The sequence below is a fragment of the Cygnus atratus genome, chromosome 9 (genome assembly GCF_013377495.2).
Source record: "Cygnus atratus isolate AKBS03 ecotype Queensland, Australia chromosome 9, CAtr_DNAZoo_HiC_assembly, whole genome shotgun sequence".
Lineage (NCBI taxonomy): Eukaryota > Metazoa > Chordata > Aves > Anseriformes > Anatidae > Cygnus > Cygnus atratus.
The window spans coordinates 9217306-9229649 of record NC_066370.1 but is presented as its reverse complement, the minus strand read 5'-3'; the positions used below and the strand labels follow the sequence as shown (position 1 = coordinate 9229649).

General features: G+C 43.3%; 1 protein-coding gene across 1 annotated transcript; it reads left to right on the top strand.

Annotated features, from left to right (window-relative positions):
* LOC118247154 (coagulation factor VII-like) lies at positions 1–11741 on the top strand. The gene is made up of 8 exons (XM_050712481.1): positions 1–400; positions 2916–3076; positions 4685–4709; positions 4842–4955; positions 6119–6253; positions 6890–7539; positions 8935–9052; positions 9991–11741. The coding sequence occupies exons 1-8, from the start codon at positions 316–318 to the stop codon at positions 10566–10568; spliced, it is 1866 nt and encodes a 621-aa protein (XP_050568438.1). The 5' UTR covers positions 1–315; the 3' UTR covers positions 10569–11741.
* The last annotated feature ends 603 nt before the right edge of the window (positions 11742–12344 follow it).

The following is a 12344-nucleotide window of genomic DNA, read 5'->3' as shown; positions in this document are numbered from 1 at the left end:
TATTTCTTCTGTGGGCTTTGGATCAGACCCTGTGCCACTTCCTGGGCTAGGTCAATCTGTGCATTTTGCCTTGCAAACTCTTGGGATTCCTGTTAGAGTGTGCAACATCAGTGTTAGAGAACAATGGAAATCCCATTGCAAGGAGCTCAGTAGAATTTGCTTTCTTTCTCCGCTCTTTCTCCCTTCTTTTACCCTCTTGCTTGCACTCCATTTTGTCTTTGTCTTGTTTGCAGTCTAATTCACCCTTGCTGGTTTTGTGACCATATACCAATTTCATTCACCTTTCCCTTCTGAAGGAAAGTCAGAGTTTTCCGAATGCTCAGTAGAATGGAGAGCAGTTCCTCGCTTGTGATGTTTCTCCTATTAATGTGCTCTGTCAACAGCAGCTGTCCGTATTCAGGTAGGTGCTTCTGATTTACATTTTTAACCTAATTGTTTTCTTGTGAGAATCTCAGCACAAGGTCCTACAGGTTCAAGAAACACTTCTTGAAATACATCAGAGAAAAACGAGTACTTGTGTGTATTTCCGAGAGAAATCAGCCTTTCATAACTTCCTTCTTAGACCACTATCCTGTTTTTCCTGTATCCTTTTGTGACATTGGAATCAAAATCTGAATTATTATTTGCATGGCGATGTTTTTAAATTTGGGAAGCTAAAATTAGGCATTTTCAACATGTGTTCTCAGACGAATGTTGATTTTACTACAGTTATACAAGATTTGGAAATGGTTTCAGAGAGCTTTAGAGCACGTGTGAGAATGTGCAGGATCTCATAGGTCATTATGGCCATCCTTGCAGAGGGAGGAGGAGCAGAAGAAGATACCAGTAGTAGAAGTGGTATCTGCAAGTCAGAGGGCTTTACAACAGGCATATCCTCTATGTGATGGTACTTAAAACTGGTAGATCCCTTAAAGATTACTGCAGAACTCAAAGGGTGATAAGAGGTTATTTCACTGATCCAGGTGAAAGACAACTTTGCCTTTACTGGACATCAGGATCTGTCCAAAGCTTTTGTCAGCTAAGAGTTACTGTGGGCTGTTTCTAGACGCCTAGAAATGAAGCATTGATATTATTCTAGAGTTTCAGTCATTGCTGTAAATACTGATCCTGCAACTGCAAAGAAATGTGTGAACTTATGGTCCATCTGCAAAAGTGGGCTTGTTGTCAGAGAATGAACTTACTTCTTAAAACACTTCTTACCATCATTTTTTCACGTTTTTTTCACAGATGGATGGGTTCTAAATATAGATCCCCACTTCTGGACATCTAACAGAAAGACAAAAATCTCCTTCTACTCTAAGTAGTGACTCAGGGCTCAATTCAGTCACCACATGTAACTGTCTGGAGGTATTTGAGATGGCACCTGGTATCAGTACATCCACAAGGGCTGCACGAGCCCTCACTTTCCTTCAGAGCATCCTGGCTGGACAATCCTGGGGTCACTGTGCTTCAACTTGAGATGCAATAGCAAAGGCTTGGTAGCAGCAGCAGGAGATAGATGGGGAGGACCTTACTGCTGTATTCCCTCTTCTGGCCACTCTTTGCTTAATTTGTTGGCACTAATAGCTGTTGAGCCATTGCAGCAGATAGCTTTGTGCAGTGAAGTGGAAATGAACTGAATATAAGTACAAAACTGACACTTTATGTATTTATTTAAATGAAGGAGTGGCATCTGTATTATTGTGTCCACAGTAGCTACCTGGAAAGTCTCCATTACTGAACATCTAAAAAAGGTGACATTAAATAGAAATCAAATTTCTGCTTTCAGCTTTATTTCCACATGCACACGCAGCCAGGCAACTAGTAATCACTGTGAATCAGGAAAGAGTTAGGCAGAAAAGTACAACCAAGTTCCAAAGAAGCTGCAATACTCAGGAGTCTTGGGGGGAAAAAATATTCCTGTGCTAGTCTACAAGTCTCAGTAGTGAACCAGCAGGTTCTTGCTTCTAAATGTCATTGCCCAGGTTGGGGCAAGGTGTCTGAATTCCTCCAACAAGCGGCACAGAGGTGTGAAGTTTCTGAATTAATGGAAGCTGCTCTGCAATTGGGTCTCTTCCTGAGACACAGCCAGTGCTGCTGGTGCTGTGACAGGGCATGCTGACAGCCACAGCTTGACTGCCACAGACTTGCAAATTACCTAAGTTGAAACACAATAATAGGTTTTGTGGTTTGTTTTTTTTTTTTTTTTCCTTATGAGGGTGATCAAATCTTTAATATAGCAACAGATTTTAGGGATAGTCTTATATAACGTTTTTAAGCCCTTTCTGTGGAAAGGCAGCGCCCCGGGGTGAGGCACGGCTGCGATCCTGCCCCACGGACACCGACGCCAGGTGCTGGGAGCCCACGCAGGGACACAAACCCGTCCCACGGGGCCCCACCGGGGCCAGCCCGGCGGTCACCGTTTGGCCAGGCTGGGGACGTTGCGGGGACGCAGCGAGCCGCTCGCGGTGCCACCACCCCTGGGTGCTGGGGGCTTCGAGGCTCCCTGACAACACCCCACAGCTGGCAAAGACAAGGCTGGAACGGGGAGCAGGCAGTGCTGTTTCTGACAGGCTTTCTCCTGTGGGAGAAAGCAAGCTAAGAATATCTAGTATTATTTCACTTAGTAAATCTTCAGTTACAGTGCCTGTGATTGGCACAGTTTAAAAAAAAAAAAAAAGGCAAAAAAACTCAAAGTCTGGTTCTTTTAAATGAGCTGGATCATTTAAATCCATTAAAATAAAGCTTAAACTACTATTGCCTTTGGTTAGGACACAGACTAATTTTATTTTCAGTTGTGCTGTTTACATAGCTTGCTTTTTTTTTCCCCTATACTTTATTTTGTTTGTCTAACTGAAAGCATGCATGGCTATTAGTGTAATGATGCAGGTTTGTGGTCTTCCATTGTCATTAACTGTTTGATTTTGTTTTTCTAGTGTTCATGACAAGAGACAAAGCACATGAGGTGCTGAAAGTCCAGAAGCGTGCTAACTATTTTCTGGAAGAGATTCGTCCAGGGAACTTGGAGAGAGAATGCAATGAGGAAAAGTGTTCATTTGAGGAGGCTAAGGAAATCTTCCATTCACAGGAGAAAACGGTGAGGAAATTAATGGTGAGATACAAGAAATTGCCCTCAGCAAGACTCCACCAAAAGATAAACAGTGTACTCTAACTGCAACTGACTTACCAATAGGAAAAAATATTCTATCCTTTTTATTTTTGTGTATTACTCAAAGTTCCCACTATCTAATCAGCTATAAAACCACAATGCAGAAAATGTGTGGAGGCAAGTTGGGCTTAGTTGGAAAGTGTATGGGGAATAGATATTCCTGATGAACTTGCAGTGTGGATATTCTCGTTACAACGTAACACTGGTTTACTCTGGGACTACATGGTCCATTCGCCGTAATCCTGTTCTGAAAGAGGTAATTTTTGTGTCTTGCAAAAGTTAAAATGGCATTAATTGCTTCACTCTTACTGTCCCCAGTTAACCAGCACATTTAACCGATGTCTGCACTGTTGAACAGAGGGGCTTTCTCAGCAGCTCTTTGCTTAAAGGAGTTCACACATTGCAGCACTTAGCTTCAGGCATCCAGTCTACAGGACTGTCCAGAACACTGCAAGGAGCCTGGGCTGCTTTCTGGGTACAGGGTGCCCAGGGGCACCCTTTCTTTTTCACCTACCCTTTCTGGGCAGGTGCCTCTGACAAGGGCCTTGGAAGATCCGTGCACTGAAGAGCTGGAAAAGCTGCTGCTTCAGACTGGAATTCTGGCCCTTGCCAGATCCTGGCAAGCTTACAGCCGCAAGCAGGCAGAGATGTTCACTTGGGACCCACCTTGGGAAACCTGCTAGCTCTGACAGGCACCAGCAGCAATCCTGGCGAAGCTGCTGCAGCCTATGGCCTGACTCTGGCAGGTTGGTCCATATGGATTCTGCAGCTTCGTAGTCAGGACATAGTCAATCAAGGCAGTCTGTGAGATCTTGTTTTCTAAGCAAGTGCTGTAATTATCAGGTTGTTAGATAAATGTTAACACAATTCCTTTAAAGTATACAAAACTTACTTAAGTCAGAGCCTCAGTCCACGAACATGATTCTGGCATTTTCAGAGGGCACCTCCTTGATCGTGATCATCAGATCCCTCCAAATACATGGGAGGAGCACCTTGGTCTCATGGCCTCCTAGCACCCAGCTGGGAGGTGGGGCTCCAGGCCTTCTGCTGGGGACCTTTCTGCTGAAGCAGGAGTTGGAACTGCAGTTTTAATTAGAGGTGCCTGATTTCTCTCTACCCTGAGTTACGTAGGTGGCACCTACTTAGCAGGTAGTACTATGCAGTAGAAATGGCTCTTAAGAGTGAAGCAGTTGATGCTGAGGGTCTTGCATGGGCACATTTTGGGTAGAAGGTGCAGGGGGTACATTTCAAACTACTAGGATAGTGCCACAGACTGGCTGGAGGATTTATGGGTCTAAGCTTTGTTTGATTTTCATCCCAGTACAATCCAGTTTATGCATTCTGTGGCTGATCTGAAGAGAGCTGCATGGGGTTGATCAAGAGATCTGCTTCAAGAATATATTTCATTGTTCTAATCAAAATCTTATCATGCGCCCTAGATAGACTGTTTTCTAAATGATAAGTAGCCAGTATGGCCATTTAATGACTGGTTTTTATTTATTTATTTTTATTATTATTTGTGATTTTTTCTTGCAGATGGAGTTTTGGTTCAATTACAAAGGTAGGTATAAAAGGAATTTAAAAAAAAATCTATTTATTGTGTTCCTTCTGGATACAAAGAATTATGTGGAAGTTAAAAAACAGACTTCTCTTAATTCCTGGAATTACGCTATGGCTTGTTTCTTCTTCTTAGGTTTAAATCCATGTAGTACAAATCCCTGTAAAAATGGTGGAGTCTGCAAAATAAGACACTACAATTACTTTTGCATCTGCCCCCCAAAATTTGGAGGAGACAACTGTGAAGAAGGTGAGTACAGGAACACACACTTTGACATTCTTTGTGAAGGAAGGGTTAAGGCTGGAATTTGCTCCTTGGACACTTGAGCTGAACCTTTACACAAGCTTTTTCACTGAGGTTATCAGTGTTGACTTCATGTGTCCCATACATATCTGGTCTGCTGTTTAAGATTAACACATTAAAATGGTGGTTTTGGACATGGCACTGGGGCAACACCATCCTAGAAAGGGAGTCACGACAGTGTCTGTAGCTTCTTCTAGCTGTGTTGTGCAGTGGAGGGTGGTACAGCCTGTGTCACACAGCAGCTGCAGTTCTGGGCTCTTGCTGATCTTTGCAAGCCTAGAGGAAAGCACATGTCCATCTCCCATCTTCGCCCAAGAAAGGGCAGGGAATTAGTTATTTTTATCACTTTAGGGTGATAACAAATTCAGAAACTCCATAGAAGCCTGCACTGGCGATCTTTCATGGTGAGGCCCTATATTTCATGGTGAAGCCCTGTTCTCTTTTTAATTTTATTGAGTAAATCCATCAGACAAATTAGCCAAAGCTTGTTGTAAAGAACAACAACAAGCAAAAGAAAATAAATTCTGTATTTATGTTGTAATGTGAGAATGATGAGGAATGAAATAGAAAAGTCGCATGTCTCTTACCAGATTCTTGTTCCTCTGATATACTATGTCCAGTCTGCAAATGACTGAAGCATGAAATCATGGAATTGGAAACTACAAGTCATAAATAAGTTTTCCCCAAGACTTGGCTTCCCACCAAAACACTCAGCTCTTTAAATCTGCTATAATACAGTAGGAAAGGTTTGAAGAAGGATCAAAAGTGGATGCATGTAGAAGCGTGGGGTCTTCCAGGCATGTTATTGCTCCTGCTTTACAGGCAGAAAGGCCTAGAGCTCAGCTGTGGCCTCGGAACAAAGCAGGCAAATAAATAATAAAATGGTACAAACAGGAGAACTAAAGTAGACATACGGCAACGTGCTTGTTTTACTACACAGATCAGGGTGTTTTTTTTCTGGGCCTGTGAGTCGTTCCTGCTGTTTCCATTCCAGTTTTCAGCAGTTTTTTCCCTACGTTCTGACACAGTTCTTCCCTAGTGCTAGCAGTGACGAGCTGCTCAGGCTCTGTTGGCAGCACTAACCCAGAGGCCGCCTGTCTCCTTCACAGAAAAGTTCGAGTGCTGGTATAAGAACGGTGGGTGCTGGCAGTACTGCAGGGACAGCAGTCACTCCTTTCATGTGGAATGCTCCTGCACAAAGGACTACACCCTGCACGAGGATGGGAAGAGGTGCGTGCAAGCAGGTGAGGTGTGATCAGCTCAGTTGCATTAGGTAAGGCGCAGATTGGCAGGCGCTGCCTTTTCTTTTTCTTTTCACTAGCTGTAGAAGAGCTACGCACTGTGTAGCTGCTTTAACGCATAGAAAAAGTCAGTTTTATTTACCTTTAGTATTAAGGTGCACCTTAGGTTTTTCTCTAACGCAGTGCCCCCCTGAGCAAGCAGGGGCCCAGGGGCAGCAGCGTAGCCTCAGAGCCATTTCCCTGCGTGCCGACACCACCCTTCAGCTTCCTGAGGAGAAGGGACCCGACTGCAGCGCGGGCTCTGCCCAAGTCCATGTTAGGGCACGAACGCATCGTGTCGCATCGGGCGCTGTGGGTTCCCCTTCTGTCCTGAAGCGAGCGCTTGGCAGGCGGCGCTGTGGTACCAGCCAGGGCTGATGCCGGTGGCTTAGAAGAGGCCTAGCCATGTGCTGGGATTTTCACTAATTAACTTGATGCACCTTGATTGGGTGATTGGGGGGCAGGCGCTTGACATCAAGGCATCTGTGTTGTTTCTGGGCTCTTACAGTCAGTTTGATTTTTTTTGATAGGAAAAGTACTGCTTTTGTGTGACACCACACCAAGCAGCCTAAGCTCAAAGCTTTTTTTTGCTCCCTCCAGGACCCTTTCCATGTGGCCTGATTAAAGCCAGGCGTGCCGTGCGAGAGGAGCCTCTGGGGCAAACAAGGATCCCAAGGGAGCTGAGGAACGATGTGGCCACGTGGAATGAGAGCATGGCAGGAACAGTCAAGCTCTCTGAGATGGAGCTAAGCACTGTCAGGGAAAATGAAACATTAAAGGCTGCTTCTGAGCAAAGCACAATCATGGAGGAGGCTGCTGGACCAAAGGAGGTGGGAGTAGATGCTTCCAGCTGCACCGAGATGCCGGTGGACTCTGGCACCCAGAAGCAGCTGCGGCAGGAGGGGGCTACCCCTGAGCACGCAGCCACGGAGGGGACAGCCAGGCCTGGGCTGCGGTGGAGTGAGCCACCCCAGGGCCCTGCACAGCACAACGAGACCACAGCAGCTGCTGCCAGGCAGGAAGAAACAGTGGAAAATGCTTCTGGGCAGAACCAAACAGGGCAGAGCATGTGCCAAAACGAAACCGGGGCAATTCAAACCATGTGCGATGGGCTTAACGAGAGCAGTGACACCACAAACGCTTCAGGCATGGCTCAGCACAACCAGCCAAACATCAGCTCTACCTCAGAGCACAACGGCTCCAGGATAACCGGAGGAACGTTGTGTCATCGTGGACATTGCCCCTGGCAGGTAATAAATACCAAAACAGAATGCTTGCTTTCTTTATCGTGGGGACCATCTGTTGCAGGTTTCACCAATCATTATAAGCTGTTTTTTTTTGTTTGTTTTTTTTTTTACAGAAAAGTATGTTACCTATAGAGGTAACATACTTCTCAAACTTCTGTAGTTCTTTTTGAGCGTATACATTTTAGTTGTCATCTTCATCACTCTCCCTTGTCCCCAGCATTGTCTTCTGCACTTCTGTGTTCAGAGTTTAGTACGCTCTCTTAACTAAATAAATCAGATCTTTTCTTGCTCTGTTAATCAGATTCTTTGTTTCTGAGGCTCTTGATGCTTGACTCCTTTTGGAACGGCTGATGGTATGTTCACAAAAGTTTTCTGTCACCAGGTGAGACTCGTGCACTGAGCTTTTCATACTTGTTACAGGTAAGAAGGTAAAACTGAGGGATCCAAACTGAAGGCAAGTGGCATGTAGCAAAGTGGGGAACTTGGCTGAAGTGTTTCCCTTATTTCCATTATTCTGCTTTTTTCATGTCCTTCGTTATTACTGATTTTTGCTTATTTATATTGCCTCCACTCCTTCAGTATACTTTTTTATTTCTGGGCTCCTGCTTAGAAGGGTAACATACTGATGTGGAAAAAACCTGAGTTCTGTCAGTCAGTTTTATTGCTTTAATTTGACATTTTTCCCTTTCCATACATCCGGAGGTGTTTTACAGGTGGACCAATAATATGCTCAACGTGTAAGGACAGTGCACTCACTTTGCACTCTTGCAAGCTGAAGCATCACTACCAACTGTGTTGGTTTCCACCATCTTACACACGTCTAATAAGAAAGCTACCCCTTGCCACTTAAGCAAATGAGCCCTGATTTTGGGGTGCAAGAGGGGAATATGGGCTGAATGCTTGCTGAAGCATAGTTTCTTCTTCAACTACAAAGTGTTACCACTACAGAAGTTTTAAATTTACATTATCTCAATTAGGGGGAGTAGATTTTTTTTCCCCCCTTCTTAAGAAGGATCTTTCAAACACTTTTCATGCTTGCTATTTATCGCCTAAGACAGAATTTTCCAGGTTGTTTTCTTTCTTTGCTACTTTTCAGTGTTTTACTCTAGCATTCTTGGTCAGAATTAGAAGCATTACAAGCACCCAGAATTAAGTCAATATGGCATATGTAAAACATGATGTTACTCTAGGCACTAGACCAAGGTACTAGACCAGACTGTTGCTGCTTTTTCTACCATTTGATGATTAACTTCTCTGGACCTGCAGAGTACCGATCAGGTCATCGTAAGCTTCTGCTCTTCACAACTTTTTGATTCGTTAGTCGTAGTGTCATCATCTTTGCTAGATGCACTGTAGCTGCACTGATTAATAACGCTTTGCTCCTCTTCTTCCATACAGGTTTTGATCCGAAATAGCGGAGGAAACAGTTTTTGTGGAGGGAGCTTAATCAACAGCCGCTGGGTGGTCACAGCTGCTCACTGCCTCGATCTCGTTAGGCCACACCATGTTACCGTGGGTAAGTACTGTTCATGCACTGCATGTTCAATAAACCTAGAGGTAATCTCTTAAAATATATTTTGCATTGTACATAAGCAAGGTTTGGTTGAGAAACAACCAGACCCATCCAAGCAGACTTGGATTTACTCTGCCTCCTCCTTGGCAACAGTTAAGTGTAAAGGTATACAGCTAGTCCCTTGTTTTCATGAGAATTTGACACTGTATGGCAGAAATTTACATTTTTCTGTCTCCCACTTCTGCACACTCATTGTGTTTGGTGCCCGAGCCATGGCACCTCTCAGAAGGAAGGAGGATGCCTGATGGTCTACTCTCAAGTCAGCTTTAAGATTAATTTCTTATCGAGAGGCCCACTTTTTATTGCCAAGAACTGCCTTAGAGCAGTACCCTGGTAATGTACTACAGCACAGGTTACAATAGCAGGAGTTAGATGCCCTTGCAGTAGGAGTGCTGCCATAAATACAGTCTTGTGCTTGAAACCTCTGGAAAAGAAATGTGCAACAAGAGCAAACAGAATACAACACTGGTAACTGGTAAGAAACAATTCTTCAGCTTTATCAATGACTGCATCTTAATGTTTGTCATGTTCCTGAGGCCCACTGCAAGGCTAGACAAACTGTTCAAAATACAGTTCCTACTAAAAGGCATTGACAGGATTTATGGTAAAATCCCTACACAGGAATTCCTGTTCTCTGTAAATGGTTATTTATCTAGTCAACAACTCTGTTTTGCCCCTAAAGAGCAAACTGGTAAGTTTGATTTGGGGGAATCACCTCTGCAATATAAAAGGTTATTTTACAGAGCTTGCTCTTGTTTTCATCTGTGTCTTCTTGGGACTAAAGGTCAAAGCATTAATCCACTGAACTTCCTTTTAGCCCCTGAGGATACAGTACAGGCCATTTACAGTTCACTTCACATTTTAACTTTTTGTGACCACAGGTGATTTTGACAAGTATCGCAGAGAACTGAATGAACAGAAGATTGGCGTGGAACGGAGCTGGACACACCCACATTACGATTCAAATAACTACAATGGTGACATAGCCTTGCTGTACTTGAGCAGTGACGTTGTTTTTAACGAGTATGTACTTCCCATCTGCCTTCCCAACCCTAACCTGGCAGCTCTGCTGTCTGAGGAAGGCACAGTAGGGATGGTAAGCGGATGGGGTGCCACTCATGACAGGGGTTCAACTCTGCGCTTCCTCATGAAAGTCAGGCTGCCCATTGTAAACATGGACACGTGTCAGCAGGTGATGGACAGAATCATTACTGATAACATGTTCTGTGCAGGCTATGCCACTGAAGCTGCAGATGCCTGCAAGGGCGATAGTGGTGGCCCTTTTGCAGTACCTTACCACAACACTTGGTTTCTTTTAGGCATTGTAAGCTGGGGTGAGGGCTGTGCTGAAAAAGGAAAGTATGGTGTGTATACAAGAGTATCCAATTACATTACATGGATTAAAGAGACTGTTGACAGTGTAGCAGATTCAGAAAAGTTTTCCATTAACTTTTCTTAATAGCATCTTTAAAAAGTGTTTTTTTATTACAGCGTTTGAGACACTATTCAGGTCCTGTCCTTAATGAACAATTAAGAACAAACAATTTAACAAACTATGGTAAACAGAGACTCAAGTATTACTAAGCAAAATACTTATGTATAATAAAGAATTGATCCTTTAAGTACAAAGGAGACAAGTGCAACTTTTTCTCTATGTAAAGTTCCTGTTAGGAAGGTTTGGGTTTGTTTGGTTGTACTTTTGTTGTTGTTACCTGGTTGTGTTTGTTTTTTAGAGAAAGATAAACTTTCTGCTTCTCAAGAATACATTCACATCACAAAAGCAAGCCACGGTTCCTGTATGTGAATTAGTCACTTTAAAAATGACATGCTTTTCTAGTAGTGTTTGTTCTATGGTTATCAAACACCATGCTGGATACAGTGGTTCAGGATCAATGAAGTTTCATCATGTGTGCAACTGTTACTTCAAATACAATTCATTTTACTAAAATACAAATGCTTTCTGATACAAAAACTTTTGAACAGAATCTTGTATTACAAAGTGCACTGGATAAAATCTAGGAGAGAGAGAGCTCACCTGGCCACCTGGCTGCAGCTAAACAAACAGAAGAATTACATGGTAGAGTTCTGAAAGAAAATTGTTACTTTAATGGGGTGAGAGGAAGAAGGAACTGCTGCAGCTGGTGAGGAAAGGTGTGCAGATGGGGGTGTGTGCCTCACCCAACCAGCTCTGGGCAGAGTACTACAGAAGTGGAACCACAGAACACGGAGCTGCAGGAGCAGCAGACAAACAGAGCTGTCCATTTTCATACCTTTTTTCTAAGGGAAAAAAAAATCTTTATTCTAAAGACTCCCTCACCCCCTACACAGTGATGTTATTTAGCTCACACAGTACATGTTGAAAATCAGCCCTTCAAAGATGAAGAATGTGAACAAGCTTGACTGGGGAGAGAAAAAGAAATCAAAAAAAACAACCCACACATATAAACATCTTCCTTTCATGATAGAAAATTTTAACTATGTGCACCTAGCCATTCCTCTAAGAAGCTACTTCTCCACATACCATTAGAAGCGCCACATGCTTCAAACAAGTGCTCAATGACAAAGATGCAGACGAAACAAAATACCCGTGGGCCAGAGTAAGATCCCCCCCAGCTAGTTACCTGCTTTGCGTACCTATGCTGCTATACACAGAATCACTTTTCTCTGCTACAATTAACAGATGGTCTTTATGACCCATGTCCAAAGACATTTTGATTTGGGGACCTTTCTTACAATTCACTATTAAGTTCTAATTAAAAAAAAAGATGTACATTACTAGGTCTCTTCTTCAGCTTTGTTCACAGCCTTATAGAAGTCCATTATTCCCACTCTGTAAGAAACAAACCCTTGTTGTTCGTCTGTCTTACAGAACATATAGCGCTATTGCGATTAATTTTGATGACAAGAAACTGCAGATTGAGGCAACCCAAGACCACCAGGGTCTGTGCTTCAAGAAAATGCTTAAGATAAAACAGCCCACAACTCCCCACCCCCCCCACCCCTGAGTGCAGTACCAGACTGCAGTACCAGAACTAAAAAAAAAAGTCTGAAAAAAAAACAAAGTAAAAAGCTATCCTAATCCATAGGTCACCAGGACCAAATGAAACTTGGGCAGGAACAGATCCATACTGCACTTATTTTCACTCAGTTTGCACCTGCCAATATGGCAGTAAAGAATCCCATCATTCAATAAATTCTTAATTTAAAAAAAAAAAAACTTGGAACACTTACCATA

Coding starts and splice junctions, on each gene's coding strand:
- LOC118247154 (XM_050712481.1), top strand. CDS start 316: ATGCTCAGTAGAATGGAGAGCAGTTCCTCGCTTGTGATGTTTCTCCTA. Junction 3,077..4,684: donor TCCATTCACAGGAGAAAACG/GTGAGGAAATTA, acceptor TTTTTCTTGCAG/ATGGAGTTTTGGTTCAATTA. Junction 6,254..6,889: donor GAAGAGGTGCGTGCAAGCAG/GTGAGGTGTGAT, acceptor TGCTCCCTCCAG/GACCCTTTCCATGTGGCCTG.